General features: G+C 44.8%; 1 protein-coding gene across 1 annotated transcript; it reads right to left on the reverse strand.

Moving 5' to 3' along the window:
• Positions 1-363: 363 nt before the first annotated feature.
• Positions 364-17,055, reverse strand: LOC115121646 (acidic leucine-rich nuclear phosphoprotein 32 family member B). The gene is given in 8 exon segments (XM_065003835.1): positions 364-1,823; positions 1,825-1,886; positions 9,620-9,659; positions 9,765-9,877; positions 10,192-10,369; positions 10,484-10,606; positions 10,902-11,051; positions 16,621-17,055. Coding segments are annotated over 8 exon segments (1,158 nt in total). The 5' UTR covers positions 17,017-17,055; the 3' UTR covers positions 364-1,727.
• Between the last annotated feature and the right edge of the window lie 2,901 nt (positions 17,056-19,956).

Below are 19,956 nucleotides of genomic sequence, written 5' to 3' on the forward strand. Positions count from 1 at the left end.
TTTGGTGCATATTGTGTGATATAAATATGAGTTCTAGACTTGTCACTAGCACAAAACGTAAACATTTTTTTAGCTATAACCTTGATTTGTGCAACAGGCGGCCACACAAAATCATAGCTCGCTTGTCGCACAGTTGCTGTAGCAATTTTATTTTGGGGGAAAAAAATAAAGAAAAGGGGTAAGAAATAAACCTAACAATGTATTCATAATTCATCAAACAAAAATATTAAAAGCGCAGACCCAAAATGAAATACCAATCCTGAAGTCCTCACACAGGTATACATAAAGGGGAGTTGACAGTGAAATTGTGGAATGCGGAGTAGTGCGCTGCTTGAGAACCTTGGGAATGTCTCTGGATTCCATGGGGCGGAGGCAGCTCCACTCTGACCAACCGTCTGGTACAGCCTTGCCCTAGACTAGAGGTCGACCGATTAGGATTTTTCAACGCCGATACAGATTATTGGAGGACCGAAAAAGCCGATACCGATTAAATCGGACGATTTTCTGTTTATTTATTTGTAATAATGACAATTACAACAATACTGAATTAACACTTATTTTAACTTAATACATCAATATAATCTATTTAGCCTCAAGGAAATAATTAAACATGTTCAATTTGGTTTAAATAATGCAAAAACAAAGTGTTGGAGAAGAAAGTAAAAGTGCAATATGTGCCACGTAAGAAGGCTAAAGTTTCAGTTCCTTGCTCAGAACATGAGAACATATGAAACCTAGTGGTTCCTTTTAACATGAGTCTTCAATATTCCCAGGTAAGATGTTTTAGGTTGTAGTTATAGGAATTATAGGACTATTTCCCTCTATACCATTTGTATTTCATTAACCTTTGACTATTGGATGTTCTTATAGGTACTTTAGTATTGCCTGTGTAACAGTATAGCTTCCGTCCCTCTCCTCGTTCCTCCCTGGGCTCGAACCAGCAACACAACAACAGCCACCATCGAAGCAGCGTTACCTATGCAGAGCAAGGGGAACAACTACTAGAAGGCTCAGAGCGAGTGATGTTTGAAATGCTATTAGCGCGCACTAACTAGCTAGCCATTTCACTTCGGTTACACCAGCCTCATCTCAGGAGTTGATAGGCTTGAAGTCATAAACAGCGCAGTGCTTGATGCACAACAAAGAGCTGCTGGCAAAACGCCCGAAAGTGCTGTTTGAATTAATGTTTACACGCCTGCTTCTGCCTACCACCGCTCAGTCAGATACTTAGATACTTGTATGCTCAGTCAGATTATATACAACGCAGGACACACTAGATAATATCTAGTAATATCATCAACCATGTGTAGTTAATTAGTGATTATGATTGATTGTTTTTTATAAAGATAAGTTTAATGCTAGCTAGCAACTTACCTTGGCTTACTGCATTAGCGTAACAGGCAGTCTCCTTGTGGAGTGCAACGAGAGAGAGAGGCAGGTCGTTATTGCGTTGGACTAGTTAACTGTAAGGTTGCAAGATTGGATCCCCTGAGCTGACAAGGTGAAAATCTGCCGTTCTGCCCCTGAACAAGGCAGTTAACCCACCGATCCTAGGTCGTCATTGAAAATGTGTTCTTAACGGACTTGCCTAGTTAAATAAAAAGGTATAAAATTAATTAATAAAATAAAAATATATAAAATCGGCGCCCAAAAATACCGATTTTTGAGAAAACTTGAAAATCGGCCCTAATTAATCGGCCATTCCGATTAATCGGTCGACCTCTACCCTAGACGGGCTCAAAGCTGGGAGAGAGTCGTGGCATAGGCAGGGTGGGTGTCAGGGTGGAGAGGGAAGGGGTTGGTAACTTGATATGCTGTCGTTTTCTGCTCATAATCATCTTGGTCAGGCTCTTGCTTTCTCTTCTCTCCTTGGACAGCCTTGATTTCTGGTAGAAATGGGAAAGGGTCATTATACTATACTAGTGATGCACTGACATGACATTTTTGGCCGATACTGATATGCAACATTTTCCTTGCCAAAAAACCTGATACCGATAACCAATATTTAACATTTTAGCAGCCTTTTAAGCATTCTCGTACAGTTAAATAGTTAACACACACAAACATGGATGCAGCGGTCTAAGGCACCGCAACTCAGTGCAAGAGGCGTCACTACAGTCTCTGGTTCAAATCCAGGCTGTATCACATCCGGCCATGATTGGGGGTCACATAGGGCGGTGCACAATTGGCCCAGCGTCGTCCAGGTTTGGCCGGGGTAGGCCGTCATTGTTGTTCTTAACTGACTTGCCTAGTTAAATAAAAGGTTACACATAAACTGACCAAAAAGTTATTTTGATGGCACTTACGCATGTCTCCATTACCAGTAAAACATCATAAAAACGCATTTATTTCAATTACTTGCTGTGTCGTTCATTTGTTCAGTCGTTTCATTCTCAACCAGGATTGATATGGAACGCCGTTTGGGTCTTTGCACGTCAAAAAAGATACATATCGATGAATTGTTGTGACATGAAATTCAAGTGATAGTGTAAAACATTTATGAACGCGTTAAATTATTGTGACATGCAGTCATATTCAGATCCTGATTGGTCACACCATTTGACGTGTCAAATAAGCTTGTTGACCAATCAGGACCTGAATATGACTGTACGTCACAATAATTTAACATGTTCATTAATTTACGTAGTTCCTATTTCATATGTCACAACGATTCATTGGTACGTATGCTATGATGCTGGTAAAGTTGTCTCGCACAGTGCTGATCATTAAAAAAAATGCTTGCTAGCTCATGGATGCAAACAATGTTCTTCCCCAAAAACATAGCAAAACCACATGTTTCAGTAGCATAGCTAGGTGTCATCAAAAATAACCCTAATTTATAAGACAGTTCTTATTTGATTAATGGTGGTCGGACCCATCTATGTGAAGCTAGCCACAATAAGGATTAGCCACAATAGTGGACTTTGCGGTTAGCCTTCAAAATAAAAGTTTGGCATAATTATACTATTTGTATTCATTTGCATCACTGTCAATGACACTAATCCTTATTGTGGCTAGCTTCACGACACATAACCCGGTCCGGTCGAGAATCACTAGCCAGATGAAGTTAACTGGCTGCTTATAACGTTAGCATTGGGCAACAGGGTTAATTTGATGACTCAGAGATATAGTGTTGAATCTTATTCAGATAGTCTGGCACTAGTAGATATGAATCTACTAGGTGTACAGTGAGGATTTGATGAATCGGTGATATAGTGTTAAAATCTTATCCATATAGCCTGACACTAGTCGATGTGGCGCTCAGCTAGGTGTACAGTGAGGATTTGATGACTTAGTGAAATGTTTTGTTAATTAATGTGTATGTGATGATGAAATGTTTTGTTAATTGATAAAGTATAACCAGGACTAGGACTAGTGGAGTCGACATCCCACTAGGAGAATCAGTTGATAGATTAAGTTTGGACTAGGAGTGAAGGAATTAAACCCGATCTCTCCAGATTGATGTGACTGATTGGCCGTTTCGTGAGACCGGGTAATATCGATTGGGGACTCCGTGGTGTAACTGTACTGAAGTGACCGCCGAGTCAAAAGTTTGGGCGAAGTTTTTCGACCGCCGTGTCGAGTAACAATTCCTTTTGTGCTGTTGGTATTGCATAGAACTAATTTGACAATCATTATAGAAGGCATTTGCATACACTGTCATTAACCAACAGGTAGACGTTAGGGAGATGAAAACATTTAGCCAGGCAGTAGAAGTGTGTGTAGCTGTAGAATTACTCTAACAAACTGCCCCAGACGCTTAATGCCTCACGAATATCTCTTTATTATTATTATAATAATTATATTTTAGTACAGTAATTCTACAAAACTCTTTGTGCACGAGGGTGAGACACAAGAGATAAGGCTGTGTTGGCACCGAGAATACATCGCTGGTTTCGAGCAAGCGACGGGCTAAGTGCACCAAGATAGTTATTAAACTCAGACATAGTTAAACGACAACATGGCTTTTGTTACCATTCCCAAATTCAAATTCAACGATTATTTGGATCAGAGAATACAGGAAAGGTCAGGGGGAAAACAGGAATATAAATCGATTAAGAAAGTATGGGAGGGAGTGAAGTTGAGATGGACCCAGGCAGGTTATCTTAGTGGAGTCGCCCCGTTAAGAGAGCAACTCATCGCTATGGAGAGAGAACTAGGAGAAGCGGTAAATGAAGGGAGGGAAAGTGAGGCTGAGCGAAATAAGAACCACTTGTTCAGAAAGGAAGGGTCAAGGCATAGAGAGAGAGTTGAGGCTGAGATGAGGATAGCGACGTGGGCTAGACGAAATGAAAAGGGTCCGCCCATACAAAAAGCCAGACATGATGGGTGTGGTAACTGAGCCCTCAGCTGACGTCAGAGAAGGCACGAACACCGGACACAAAACACCCATGGCAACCACCACCACCCCATCAGCCTCGCCCTCTCTATACCCGGCACTGACACTACCACTGGAAGAGAAGGCTACAGCGCCACCTCCCTATTCTCAAAATTCATTCACACCCCGAGGCATCTACAGACATTACTGATATAGTCACTAAGACAGTCACCCAGATGATGAAGGGGGGCCACAGGTTGCATTCCAGCCACAATGGATTCCAGGACTGCCTAGAGGGGGGTTTTGCTACAACTGTAGGACACCCGGTCACTACGCTAGGGACTGCCCATATCCACTGTCTCAACCTCAGCGCCCACCCAGGGGAGGAAGGCCCTTCTACAGTCCACCTAGAGGGAGGGGTGGCTACAGGATATCCCCTCAGCCACAACCACAGCCGCAATCAAGAATTCAGAGTGAACAACCTGCATACAACCACCCAGTGCCATTTGCCTCCTACCCACCACAACAGGCGCCGTCCCAGGGTATGTCAGGAGAATACCCCCCTTGGCAATGAAGCTGCCCATCATCACCACGAGAGAAGGAACTGACCTCTCCACGGCTGCCTCTCTCACCTCCCCTGACTACTCCAAGTGGTGCAGCAGGCCCAGACGGCTCACACGTTACCCTTGAATCAGCCAACATCCTTCAACCAGCACCTGCCCAATTAGATGAAATCATCGGATTGACGCAGGCCCTCATCAGAGGAAAAGGAAAGACTGAATATCTATACAGACTCAGCCTATGCCCATGGAGTAGTCCACACTGATGGACCCAGAACTTTTACGAGAAGCACATAGCCACACACACGAAGGCAAACTAAAGACCCTGCAAAGGGTCTCACACATATGCTGGCATCCACACATAAATATATGACTGACTTATTTCATGACGATGATTTATTTTGAGACGAGTGCAGCATTTATGGTAGCTACAATCCTAAGAAACCCTATCAGACACCCATGGGCTCATACCCAGTGCATGTTTTCAGGACATTAACATAGATTACACAGACATGGGGGCGGATAGTGTGGTTAATGGTTAATGGGAAACGATACCTATTAGTGATGGTGGATAGGTTTTCCAAGTGGGTAGAGGCAATTCCAACAGCGGGAGAGGATGCGAAATAAGGCATTAAATTTGGGTCTGTTTATAGGCCACAATCCCAAGGTCTCGTGGAAACGTGCAGGTCAAACGCTAAAATTCAAAATAGCTAAAATATGTGCCGGGTCGAAGTTGAAATGGGTCGAAGCCCTGCCCCTGGCGTTGATGGCCATGAGAGCCTCACCAGGGTCAGGCACCCATCTCTCTCCTCATGAGGTAATGACTGGTAGAGTCATGCCTGGTCCACCAAGGGAGGGAGGTCATATGCCCGCTCTTGATGTACAACAAATTGTAATGTATAATTATGTGAAAAAACTAACGGAACTTTCTGCAGCTCTCTCTGTTCAGGTTCGCAAGGTCCAGGAGAGAGAACTGACGGAAGACCCAGATCCACTGTAGGTCAAGGTTGGTGACTGAGTGAGGGTAAGAGTCCACGAAAGTAAGTGGCTGGAACCCAGGTGGACTGGACCGTACGAAGTGAAGGAGGTTACTTCACACTCAGTCCAGGTCAAAGGTAAATCAGGCACACCTTGGCACCACCTCACACATTGCACTCCAGCACCAACTCCTTCCAGAACTTTGACTGAAGTCAGGGTCGATTTGAGCGACCTAAATTTGATCCCAACCACAGAACCGTTAGTTCGTGAGGATGTGGGAGCGAATCCCAAACCCACAAACTAACCGATCTCCCAGGGATAAGGGTTATCCCTGGACGAGACTGGGGATATCAGGCCCCATGTTTGTTATTTTTATCATAGTCACGGGAGTTTCCATGGGAATCCTCCTGTGGGTAATAGAGCACCATACATATCCATCAAAAACAAACATAGGACAAACTAATGTGTCATCCAACTCCACTACATCTACAGACAAACACATAATTCACAGGCGCAACATTCAGGCTGTAGAGACAGAGTGCACCGCAAAGCAGATTAGAAGCACCACCCTATGCATACCTCTCAATACTACCACCACTGTCACCCTACCATGGGGAGTACTGGGAAGCCCTGGGGAGGGATACGGTACCCACGCCCTTAGTTGGTCTAGATCAGTGTGGTACATGACGGAAGGGGGGTACTCTAAATGGACATGGAAAAATCTAGTGGCAGAAACTGGTCCTGACTGGTCTAATTGGACAGGGCATCAGAATGCACTCCTGTGGCGGAGAAGGTTGACGTTAACTAAAGTTGAAATTGGTTTGAAACTGGTAATTAAACATGGGGTAGGTGGTACTGGGTGTACTCCCTTCTTATTGGCACTGTGGGAAGAGCAGAGACTCTATTGGCACCTAAAGATATGCTTTACTAACATAACCACACCCCTTGCGGTACTTTCAAAACGAGAACCGGTAAATACAAATGACCCTAGATGGAGCCCTGTCACCATGACCACCACCCCAGCCACAATGGATGATGCTATCCTGACTACAACAGGGATTTCAGGCTTAACTAATAATTGGCTATTATGGACAGAGGAAGCTGCTAATAGCACTCGACAGAGTTGTGTGGTGTGTATGGGAGCTCGTCCATTGCTTCGCAATGTCCCTGCTGTAGTGGCTTTGACATGCCTAATCCCATTAATGACTAAAGATAAACCCAGTTTTAATTGTACTGCATGGGATGTTATCTATCCCATAACTAGATCTACCGCTAGGAAACCAATGTTTTCCAACGAAGTTGCAAATTTTACCTGTGTTAATATGACGGGGGGAGGTACAAATGTGGGACATGTTCCAGGGGATTGGTGTCTTGATACATTTAGTGTTGCAGGGAGTTTCAGGCCAATATCCAGAGCAGATGTATGGTGGTGGTGTGGGAACCCTGTCCTGTTCAATAAATTACCCTCTAATGCTACTGGAAGTTGTGCCCTTGTTACTCTCCTTTTGCCTGTTTTTATCTACCCTACAGGGCTGCAGACCTCGTTCTTAGGGTCCAGATGGTGAACCCAGGATATTTGAATGGACGTTCCAGGCGTGCCACCACCCCATCTAGTGGTGATTCCACATACATAGATGCCATTGGAGTCCCAAGGGGGTTCCTGACGAGTATAAGTTGGTTGATCAGGTGGCAGCTGGTTTTGAGTCCTCCATTTGTTGGTGGTGTACTATTAATAAAAATGTGGATAGAATCAAATACATACATTTTAATGTACAGAAACTGGGTAATTGGACCCAGCAAGGATTTGAAGCCGTGCATGGTCAGTTAGCTGCAACTTCTCTTATGACATTTCAGAATCGTATTGCAGTGGATATGCTGCTGGCGGAGAAAGGTGGAGTTTGTACTATGTTTGGTGAACAGTGTTGTACTTTCATTCCTAATAACACAGCCTCTGATGGTAGCCTGACTGTAGCTTTAGACGGACTACGGGCCCTTAATGGTAAGATGAAATCCCATTCAGGTGCGGACACTTCTATGTGGGATTCCTGGATGGAAGTTTTTGGCAAATATAAAGTGCTTGTTTCTTCTATTCTTGTATCGATCGCTGTTTTTGCCGCAATTTTAGTGCTCTGTGGATGCTGCTGCATTCCATGTATTCGCGCCCTAGTGACTAGAATCATTACTACTGCTATTGATCCCAGTCAGGTGGTCAGGGATAAAGCTCAAATGTATCCGTTGCTCGGGATTGAGGAACCTATAGATTTGGCTGAGTGCAGCTATTTGGCTGTTGATTAGTTGTCACGTCTCTTAGGAGATGTGAAGAGGGGGATTTGTAAGGAAGTGCTATTTCTTATGCAAATGACCAGCTTACTGCTATTACATTGCTATAACTGAGACAACGTATTTTCACAGTAAAACATGTTAGGTCCCATACAGGATAGCTCCCACACCCCACACACACACATACACACACTAACTGCCGAGGACACACAGATAAGACATACACCCACACATTGCGAGGAGACACAGCCTTGACTTGCCGAGACAAGAACGCACACACATACACACACGCATTGCGAGGACACACAAACTTGCCAAGACACATACACACACTCATTCCCTCTCCTGGGGATGGACTCCAAAGACAAAGAACTCTTCCAAACTGCCAATGGGACGTCGACACCAGTCTGGAGGGAACTGCCAATCAACTACCAGCAACCTACCAGAGGCCAGATCTACCAGAATCTACCTACGTCATACCCATGAATAAAATGACTGCACACAATGTATTCGGGGCTGTTGTCTGAAGGTTCCCTAAGGACTGGACGAACGAGAGTCCGTGCACGCTATGCCAGATATCTCTACACTATAAAATAAACTGTCTTTACTATATCTGATCCACCTTGTCCAGTGTTTCAACTTGTCTCCTGTATCGATTCATCAACAGTAGCTGGCTAGCTATTTATTTTCATGAACTTCAGTTCAATTTCAATAGGTGAACAACAAGTGGCTACCTAGCTAACACTTACGATTCCTAAATCATTGCTAAGAATAATGAAAATGACTGCAGTTTCTACTGTTATTGCTTTTCAAGCTGGTTGTATTGGTGCTACCTAAAGCTAGCTACCTCAGAAGATGCAGTCAAACAAATGACGCTTTATTAAACGCGGTATTGTAAACATCGTTCATGGCCGGTGTTTGCAGACTTTTTTGTAGAGCTTTGACAGTTCTACTGTATCATTTTTGACACGCAAAGACCCAAACGGCGTTCCATAGTATGTATGTCGTAACGCTACTACTGTGTAACTCCGGTAGGAGCTATTCTGAAAAATAGCGCAATTGGTAGTGTGTACCAGTGCTCGACCAGTCGGCGAAAGTCAACATTACCCACGACAGAGAATGGTTGATTGTCAAGGGCAATGAATTCCATTATCTTGGCTTTAATGGATTTCGCCTTTGGGTTGTCTTGTTGAAATTCTTACTCTTTCAAATGACTGCTCGACTTGTTGTCTACTCGATCCACACAGCAGACATTGTGGGCTAGGTTAGGAATGCTGTGTTGCACGTGTAGCGCAACATTTTTACATGGCGTCATTAGCTCATGTACCTACTTTATAGGTATGCATGTCAGCTTTGACATCGGTTTTGCACATTGGCATTAACCAGATATGTTCACCGATATATCATGCATCCCTATACTATATGGTACTGTACTTAGTAAAGTGTCCAAAAGTGAGCTTGTGACAAAGTATGAATGACATACCATCTTCGTCAACTTCATCATCAATGCCGAGATCTTCCTCCTGGAGAGAAGTGACAGAGCAGGTCAACATCCACAGAGCTCTCAAACCATGTTGATCTTTTTAAACTATTGGGTCACAACACAAACAAACCAAAAATGGCTTTACCTCCTTATCTCCGCTGATCTCATCATCCTCTCCTACTACTACTACTACTCTCTCCTCTTCATAGTCATCATCCTCCTCGTCAAAGTCTTCCTCCTCTACGTCCTCATCCTCTCCTAAAAAACAAATACACCACCTCCATTGTCAGTCATCACAGAGAAATGCCGACAAACCCTACAAATACACAACAGAATTGCCTTCCATGACAAAACATATGGATTGCAATATATAAATATTCCATTTAGCAGATGCTTTATAGTGATGCGAGCATACATTTTACGAACGGGTGGTCCCGGGAATAGAACCCAGTATCCTGCCGTTACAAGTGCCATGCTCTACCAACTGAGCTACAGAATACCTTCCAGTCAACACACATCTGCACTTACATTTCCTTGTATTCCCTCAAAACACAAACTAAATGGCTGCCCACCCTCATCGTCGTCATCGTCCACCTCTCCGTCCGAGCCGGTCGCCTCCCGGTCCTCCGCGTCGTACCCGTCCAGGTAGGTGAGCTGAGGGAGCAGCTTGAACACACTCTCCCTGTAGTCGTTCAGGTTGGTCACCTCACAGTTGAACAAGTCTAGAGACTTCAGGCTATCCAGCTTTTTCTGTGGGACCAAATTGGTCAAAACTATATGGGGAAATGAAATTTGAGGCATAGCCTGAGCCAATGAGATGGTGTCGCACTGTATTGTGCTCTACCGGGAGTTTGGTGTACCTACCAAAGGTTCCAATGTCCTGATGTCTTTCAGTTTGTTTCCGCTTAGATTTAGATGTGTGAGGTTGGGGAGTTTCTCTGCTAACACGTCAAGGCCACCAGAGATTCTGTTGTCACTGAGTTCCAACTGCAACATAATGTGAAGATATCAGTCACTTCTGTCCAAAAACACCAAAGCAAGTAACAGCCTTTCAGAAAATAATGACTACGTCCCAAATGAAACCCTATTCCTTACATAGAGCACTACTTTAGACCAGGGCCCTCAAAAGTGCACTATATAGGGAATAGGGTGCCATTAGGGACGAACAAATGGCTCTTTCTACACCCCCGGCAGAATTTAAGGTATTTTTCAAAAGGAGTTAACACAAATGTTACTGTAAGTGTAAGCTTGTGTTAAAAATGGAGAGAACCCCCCACCCTACCTTTTTCAGTTTCCCAAGTTTGGGAAGGTTGGAGACTGAGATTAGGCCAACGTTTATCAAACTGAGGAATTCCAGATTGACAAATTCTTCTGTGAGTCCTTTGATTTTCCCTTCATTTGATCTGCAGTTGTCCAGGACAAGTTCTCGTACCTATAAGGATAAAATACTTTGTTAAATTGTAATCCATGTAATTAAAAATAAACACATGCATGCGTTGTTTCAGATGCATTAAAACACTCAATGGATAATGCACCCATATTATGAAAAACATTTGATGCATTTATATAAAAGTTGTGGGAAACATGTGAGAATAGTCACATGTTGGCAACAGTAACTTGCTGCATCAATATTTTTCATGGATAAAAACAAAAAGCTTTTAATCTAAACTTCAGGATGAAAGAGGTCAATACACAAAATATGGACCGCAATGATAGGAGTGGTTGTTATTCCACTGACAGTTTTCCTGACTTGTGTATGAATACTTGCAACTGCTCAGTTCCTAGTTACAAAATGTTAAATGTAATTGTTTAAAGAGCAGAGTTCACATTTAATAGTCAAGGACAGTCGTTGCGCAACAAAAAGGTTTAAGAAAGTTAACGTTGAACGTCAAAGGTCATGATTTGCACACTAACAAAGTGAAACATTGATAAGGCTGTCGAGTGGAGCCATCAATAAAGGTATTTGGTTGCATGATGTTTTATGTCGAGGCACCGCGGTTGTTTCTTTAAACCAGCTGCCACGAGGAAGAACCGCACAATACAGTTCTACCTTCACTTGCCCGCTGTTCAGTCACTAATGACACATGCAATGCTTTTTGTTAGCAAGCTCGCTACAGGCTAGCCATTGCCCTTTTAAGCGCTGCCGTGCAGTTGAGGACCTGCAAGAGAAGCTTGACTGCACGCCATTACCTACCCTACAGCAATGGAAAGGATTGCAAATATACTCTAAAGCGAAAACATTGAGGTAAATTGATTGACTAGCCGTCGAGCGAACAACTGATAGGACAGTTTGTTAGAAATTAGGTTGCAACTGCAGCCCACAAATCGGGGTGTTCCTACAGGAGCCTCTCTATATTGTAATGACCTGACTAGATCATAAAAGGAACAATTGTCTAGACTGAGGTTCGAGTTTACGAATTGACGGTTTATTAACCCAACTTTACACAGGCTACTGTTTGGCCGTAGCTTCATGCCAAATAAATTAAGGATACCCCACAAACCAACCGTGACCTTCTCTTGTGAAGCCCAGACGTAAGAGAGAGAACAATGGCTAAACCTGGTCTTAACTTCCAATGCTCCATCCCCCTGCCCAACCCCCCTCCACACCACTCCGCCAACCACCAGGATGCCCAGCATCAGAACATTCCAGGCATTCCCGTGATTGGGAGATAGCAGGTTGATTGGCATGTCGGACACCAAGAATACTGATAAGTACAACACAACCCACTTATAGCCTAACACACAGCTGTCTGTGCGGGTCGCTACACAGCCCCCCCACCACAAAGTCCCTCGTCCCAGAGGGAATAAAGTCTCTGAAGCGACCCGGAGGTCTCCTTTGTCTGCGTGGCCGTGATGGTCGCAGAGTGTCCAGATGTGGGACCCAGGGGAGGAAGCTGTACCCGGTAAACAACCTCCCCTACCCTCTCCAGGACGCTGCAGGGTCCCACCCAGTGCCTGTCCAACTTGGGGCATCTGCCTTTTTTTCTTAGGGGGCTGTAGACCCAGACCAGCTCCCCAGGCAAAGTGCCTTCCCCAGGTGTGCACGTCATAGTTCCTTTTCTGCCTCACACCTGCATTCACCAGCTGCTCTCTGGCGAAGGTGTGGGCTGTCTTCATGCGGTGGAGGTGGAGGCTTGGACAGCGGAGCAGCATGCCATGAGGACCATAGGCAGGTGCTTGTCCCAGTCACGCTGGTGTTTGGAAGAGACGATGGCCAGCTGCTGTCCAAGCATTGTGTTGAAGCGCTCCACAAGGCCATCACTTTGAGGATGGAGAGAAGTAGTGCGGGTCTTGTGCATACCCAGCCTCTCACACATGGTGGCAAACACACGGGACTCAAATGTTCTGCCTTGGTCGCTGTGGATGGACTCTGCAGCTCCAAACCTGCTGAACAGCCCCATTGTCAGGGCGTCGACAATGGTCTCTGCCTCCTGGTCAGGCAGAGCATAGGCCTCAGGCCATTTTGTGAAATAGTCCATGGCCTTGAGCACCCAGCGGTTTCCACTGTCTGTGGTGGGGAACGGCCCAACTACATCCACTCCCACCCTCTCCATGGGAGCCCCCACTGGGAACTGTTAGAGCTGAGCACGAGAGCGGCCTGGGGGTCCCTTTTTCGCTGTGCAGTGGTCACTCTGCTCTGATGTGTACTGTGGTACCTTAAAATAGACAGTTGTGTGCCTTTCCAAATCATATCCAATCAATTGAATTCACCACAGGTGTCTCAAGGATGATCAATGGAAACAGGATGCACCTGAGCTCAATTGAGTCTCATAGCAAAGGGTCTGAATACATATGTAAATAAGACCATTTTCACTTTGTCATTATGGGATAACAAAACGTGGACAAGTCAAGGGGTCTGAATACTTTCCGAAGGTTGCTGCCTGTCACGTGACCTATATCAGTACACTTAACTTGAACATTATGAAACATATATTAGATCAAATACACCTCACGTAGCAAATAGGCCATACATTTTTGTTGACCAAATTCGAAACTCATTGACCGCCATACAAAAACTCCTTGCTTGGTTGGCGAAACAACCCCACTTGCTGGAGGGAGAAAGATTTTCAGCCAAATTAGGCCTCACTTCCTCTTTGTTATAGCTAGTACACACCAGTAGCACAGAACAATCAGACAGATATTTCACCAGTTGTATGAATGTGAAACATCTGGTCACTCAATACTAAATATGGTGATGAGAGGAAGCCCAGTGGCCAGCAATGGGAGAAGATGGCGTTTGGGCCGACATTCTGCTAATTTTCTCATCTATTAAACATTTGATCTCCATACAGTATTGTGTTTCCAAAACTAGAATCTGTAACAGACAAGAGTTTTGTAGATTTTACCCTTTGCCAAAGTTTTTAAAAAATGTACGTGTTCCATATAAAAAATATGCAATAAATGATAGAACGTGCCAATAGGAGCTCACTAGCTTGTGCATGCTCTGCCCATCTCCTTGGTTGTTCTGCCAACTATGATTCATTTGCTCCCATTGGAAATGACAGGCTCAGGTCTATCTTGGGCACAGGAGGTTGGTGGCACCTTAATTGGGGAGAATGGACTCGTGTTAATGACTGGAGTGGAATGGTATCAAATGTGACTCGTTTCAGTAAAAACCTTGCGTATGTCACGGGTCACTATTTCACAGGAGAGCCAATTGAATATATATATATTTTTTTAAATCAAAATGCATATTTTGGCAGAAATGTCTTCTGAAACATAACTTTCATGTGCCTTAATAAAACTTGTATGCCTTCTGTAAATACAAATAAAATAGTTAAATACTGAGCCTAGTTGGTTTAGCCACAGAAAGACAGCAACCTTCTCGCTAGCCATGATTGGCTGAGATAATGAGTGGACTAGACATGCCGAGAGATGAGTTCGGATTGGTCTGCCATATAGCACGCTTCTGTCCATTTGAGCTGGTCAGTATGTGTAGGTAATCCCGTCTTGTGCTGCTTTTTTTTTTAACAAGTATATTGCGTAGGAGAACTGCATAAGTGTTGCTCTCCACTTTCTGGAGGACCAAGTTTTAACCAGCGGAATTAGATAATGATAGCTAAGGAGATGGAGAAAACACCAGTCTCTGGATTACATCTTCAAACTAAGGGCAACCATGGTAGAATACATCAAAACACGTGGTTTCCGGCCATTATGAGTCGTTCTCCCCGCAGCAGCCATCTGTGCTCTTGGGTTAGTTATAAAAATCTTTACCAGTAGTGTCCTTCACCCCCACTGGTCAGACACTGTTTTCCCGCAGGTCGTCATGAGGCTGACGCCGGTACACAGCAGGCGGGGGCGATGACGTGTGTTAGCTAGCTAACAGTGTCGCTGACTAGCAAGCTAGCTAGTTAGCACATGGTGTCGTCCCAGCCTCCCACCTGTTGTGGGGGGCGACCGTTAGACAGTGTCCTTCGCCCCCGCTTGTCAGGCATGGTTTTCTCCGGTACGTGGGGGCGACCCGGTACAGTGTCCCGCTAGCTAGCAAAGAGGACTCTGGTACACAGCAGGCGGGGGCGACGCCGTGCGTTAACTAATAAGCTAACAGTGTCGCTGACTAGCAAGCTAGCTAGTTAGCACATGGTATCGTCCCAGCCTCCCACGTGTTGTGCTAGTGGGAGGTGGGGGGGCGACCGGTAAACAGTGTCCTTCGCACCCGCCTGTCAGGCATGGTTTTCTCCGGTATGTGGGGGCGAAAATGTGCTAGCTAGCTAACTAACAAGCTAGCAGTGTCACCCCAGCCTCCCGACTGCTGTGCTAGCGACCACTAGACAGTGTCCCGCTAGCAGGCAAAGAGGACTCCGGTACACAGCAGGAGAGGGTGAAACATTTATTTCCCTTTTGATCCACATTCAAAAAGGTGTCACACAAGCATGAAGATGTTGTGCTCTAGGGGTGCATTCATGCGGGAACCAATGGACTTATCGGGGTGTTTCTACAGATGCAGGAGGGGACGTCCCTAAAGATGCAGGAATGCCCACATGCAACAACGCCCTGAATTGCAGGTTGCAGTTGCACACTATTGGAAATTAGTAAAACAAAGATGGAGTTCCTTCCTCTAGAGCTTCAAAGACGACAGAATGACAACATGGTGATTCCTGAGATGCAGTGATCTAAACGCTCCAAATAAGAATGACTGTTTACTCGCAGTAATACCGTAAAAATATAAATTAAAATGCATTCAATGTTAAATACTTGTATTCATGCATGCATGAAAAGCCAGAGGGTCGAACGGAGTTTTAGCAACCCACACACCGAACGCCTTTTGCTCGGTCTCATGTCATTCAGGCCAGCTTTTTCACAAGACTGCGACCAACATGTTAATTGTCTTTCCTATACATTATAAAATGTGAAATTATTAACACAAAGTACAAAATATCGACAATGAACGTGGAGCTTGTTGGCCAGTTTCAGTAAGTTTTTTGTTTTCCTTCGTGGTAGTTGCGAGGAATAATATGGCTGGGAATATACATTCGTTGACCGCTCGCAACAGATGCGGTAAAGAAGTCGATCGAACTGGACCAAAACAATGGAATTGCCATGGAAACGCATATGGGAAAGGGCTGTGGAGGAAAGATTCCGAATTTCTTCATTGCCCCAACGAAATTAGTTTACATTTAGGCAATGTATTTTACACGTTAAGGTAAAAATCGGAGTAGAACGCTTATATGGATGTCAACATGTCATCGTAACCAATCAACTGTGTTACAGTTTTTTTTAAACGACTACCATCGATTTATGTATGCTACCTAACAAGTTCAGCTATATGAACGGGAGTTAGTATTTAAGCCGTCACTTCTTCTGAGCCTTAAGGGGCAACTTCTAAACATTATGCAGCGAAAACAGCCAAACATATCAATCGGGTTTAAGTAACCACATTGTGGGCCTGTGACAATACATAAATAAACCCTTATTTGATACATCCACTTTGTTTGGCGCACATTCAACAAATCTGACCTATCTAATCAATGGAACTGTCTGCATTCCATTGACTTCTTTACCTTATCTACACAGGCGATGTTTTTCCACTCTTCGTTTGCCCGGCGTTTGCTGCTATAGCCCATCCGTGACAAGGATCGACGAGTTGTGCGTTCCGAGATGCCGTTCTGCACACCACTGTTGTACTGCGCCGTTATTTGTCTAACTGTAGCCCGCCTGTTAGTTTGCACGATTCTTTCCAATCTCATTCGACCCCTCTTATCAACGAGCTGTTTACGCCCACTGGACTGTCGCTGACTGGATGTTTTTTGTTTGTCGCGCCATTCTCGGTAAACCACAGACACTGCCGTGCGTGAAAAGCCCAAGAGTGCGGCTGTTTGTGAGATACTGGATCCGGCGCGTCTGGAACCGACGATCATACCACGCTCAAAGTCCCTTAAGTCACTCTTTTTGCCCATTCTTACGTTCAATATAACATAACTAGACGCCTGTCTGCATGCTTTATATAGCAAGCCACGGCCACGTGACTGTCTGTAGGAGCGATCCATTTTCGGGAACGGGGTGGTGCACCAAATTATGTGTTTAACCCCTGGAGTGGGGTACTGTATTGCAGCCATCTTGGCACTCAATTGTGAAACAGTATTTTAGAAGCTATAGAAAAGCATGTGTCTACATTCGTTTTTGACACGTGTATTCTATTACAGACAACTTAATGCATTCTTTTAAATTATATGAGCTAAGCATAAAATATAAAAATGTTCCTTAAAGTAAACTCAGAAAAAAGAAACGTCCCCTTTTCAGGACCCTGTCTTTCAAAGATAATTCGTAAAAATCCAAATAACACAGATCTTCATTGTAAAGGGTTTAAACACGGTTTCCCATACTTGAACCATAAACAATTAATGAACATGCACCTGGAATGTCGTTAAGACACTAACAGCTTATAGACGGTAGGCAATTAAGGTCACAGTTATGAAAACTTAGGACACTAAAGAGGCCTTTCTACGGACTGAAAAACACCAAAAGAAAGATGCCCAGGGTCCCTGCTCATCTGTGTGAACGTGCGTTAGGCATGGTGCAAGGAGGCATGAGGACTGCAGATGTGGCCAGGGAAATAAATTGCAATGTCCGTACTGTGAGATGCCCAAGACACGGAGACAGGATGGACAGCTGATCTACCTCACAGTGGCAGGCCACGTGTAACTGTAACCGATGTAAAATGGCTAGCTAGTTAGCAGTGGTGCGCGCTAATAGCGTTTCAATCGGTGACGTCACTCGCTGAGACCTTGAAGTAGTGGTTCCCCTTGCTCTGCAAGGGCCGCGGCTTTTGTGGAGCGATGGGTAACGATGCTTCGTGGGTGTCAGTTGTTGATGTGTGCAGAGGGTCCCTGGTTCGAGCGCGGGTAGGGGCGAGGGGACGGACTAAAGTAAAACTGTTAAACAGCTACATCCGAACATCACACCTGCGGGTCAGGTACAGGATGGCAACAACAAATGCCCGAGTTACACCAGGAACACACAATACCTCCATCAGTGCTCAGACTGTCTGCAATGAGCTGAAATAGGCTGGACTGAGGGCTTGTAGGCCTGTTGTAAGGCAGGTCCACACCAGACATCCCGGTCAACAAAGTCACCTATGGGCACAAACCCACAGTCACTGGACCAGACAGGACTGGCAAAAAGTGCTCTTCGCTGATGGTCGGATTCACGTTTATCGTCGAAGGAATGAGCGTTACACCGAGGCCTGTACTCTGGAGCAAGATCGATTTGGAGGTGGAGGGTCCGTCATGGTCTGGGGGCGGTGTGTCACAGCATCATCGGACTGAGCTTGTTGTCATTGCAGGCAATCTTCTCAACGCTGTGCGTTACAGGGAAGACATCCTCCTCCCTCATGTGGTACCCTTCCTGCAGGCTCATCCTGACATGACCCTCCAGCATGACAATGCCACCAGCCATACTGCTCGTTCTGTGTGTGATTTCCTGCAAAACAGGAATGTCAGTGTTCTACCATGGCCAGCGAAGAGCCAGATCTCAATCCCATTGAGCACGTCTGGGACCTGTTGGATCGGAGGGTGAGGGCTAGGGCCATTCCCCCCAGAAATGACCGGGAACTTGCAGGTGCTTTGGTAGAAGAGTGGGGTAACATCTCACAGCAATAATTGGCAAATCTGGTGCAGTCGATGAGATGCAGCTGGTGGCCACACCAGATACTGACTGTTACTTTTGATTTTGACCCCCCCCCATGAAACATAATTGAAATAGTGCAGAATCCCATTCACTCCTACTATGGAGTGCCAATATGGCCAACCGGTGGCTTCAAAGCCTCAATGCCCAATAAATAGCATCAGCAATCCAGGGTTTATATACATCATTGGGTCTACCTAAAACTGACCAGAGTATGTAACAAATCAGCTTTAACTTTCCAGAAAATACATTTGTTTATGATTATCAAATCAAACAATATAACATTTGTCGAGATGTGAGGCTAGGCGAGTAGAAGATGATCTGCGACATTGTATATGGCAATGGCCCCTCAATAACTTCAATCGACTGTTAGCAAGCTAGTATTATAAACTGGGTGGTTCGAGCCCTGAATGCTGATTGGCTGATAGCCATGGTATACCATGTATTTTTACTGCTCTCATTTCATTGGAAACCAGTTTATTGGTTAGAGCATTGGTCCAGTAACCGAAAGGTTGCTGGATCGAATCCCTGAGCTGACAAGGTAAAAATCTGTCGTTCTACCCCTGAGCAAGGCAGTTAACCCACTGTTCCTCGGACTCCGAAAACGTGGATGTCGATTAAGGCAGCCCCCTTAAATGCAGAACACACATTTCAGTTGAAGGCATTGATGTACAACTGAGTAAGTATCCCCCTTCTCCCTTTAAAAGTTGGCAATAAGGCACCTTGGGGTTTGTGATATATGGCCAATATACCACAGCTAAGGGTTGTATCCAGGCACTCCACGTTGCGTCATGTATAAGAATAAGAACAGCCCGTAGCCGCGGCCATATCACAAACCCCCGAGGTGCCTTATTGCTTAAATATAAAACGTTACATTATGGCTAGGTAGCTTAAGGGGGGGGGGGGGGGGCTAATGGTCGTTATAGCCTAGATGTGGATGACCCGAACTAGTGAAACATTTGTTTGCGTAGCTAGCCTAGCTAAATATCTGGGTCCCTACTGAATCAGGAAAAATGTCTAGGACTCAGTTTAGCACAAATATAGTTGGACATGCTGTAAAAACTGTGTATTGCTGGGGGATATATAAAAGTGCACTGTAATAAAGGGTGCCCCCATTTGAGCATTTATGCTAGCAACAAACATGGCTACCAAGGTCAATATATAATAAACCATTCCGCCTGTGTAATGCATTGTGAAAACGTTGACCTCCTACA

This window comes from Oncorhynchus nerka, linkage group LG18 (assembly GCF_034236695.1).
Source record: "Oncorhynchus nerka isolate Pitt River linkage group LG18, Oner_Uvic_2.0, whole genome shotgun sequence".
NCBI lineage: Eukaryota > Metazoa > Chordata > Actinopteri > Salmoniformes > Salmonidae > Oncorhynchus > Oncorhynchus nerka.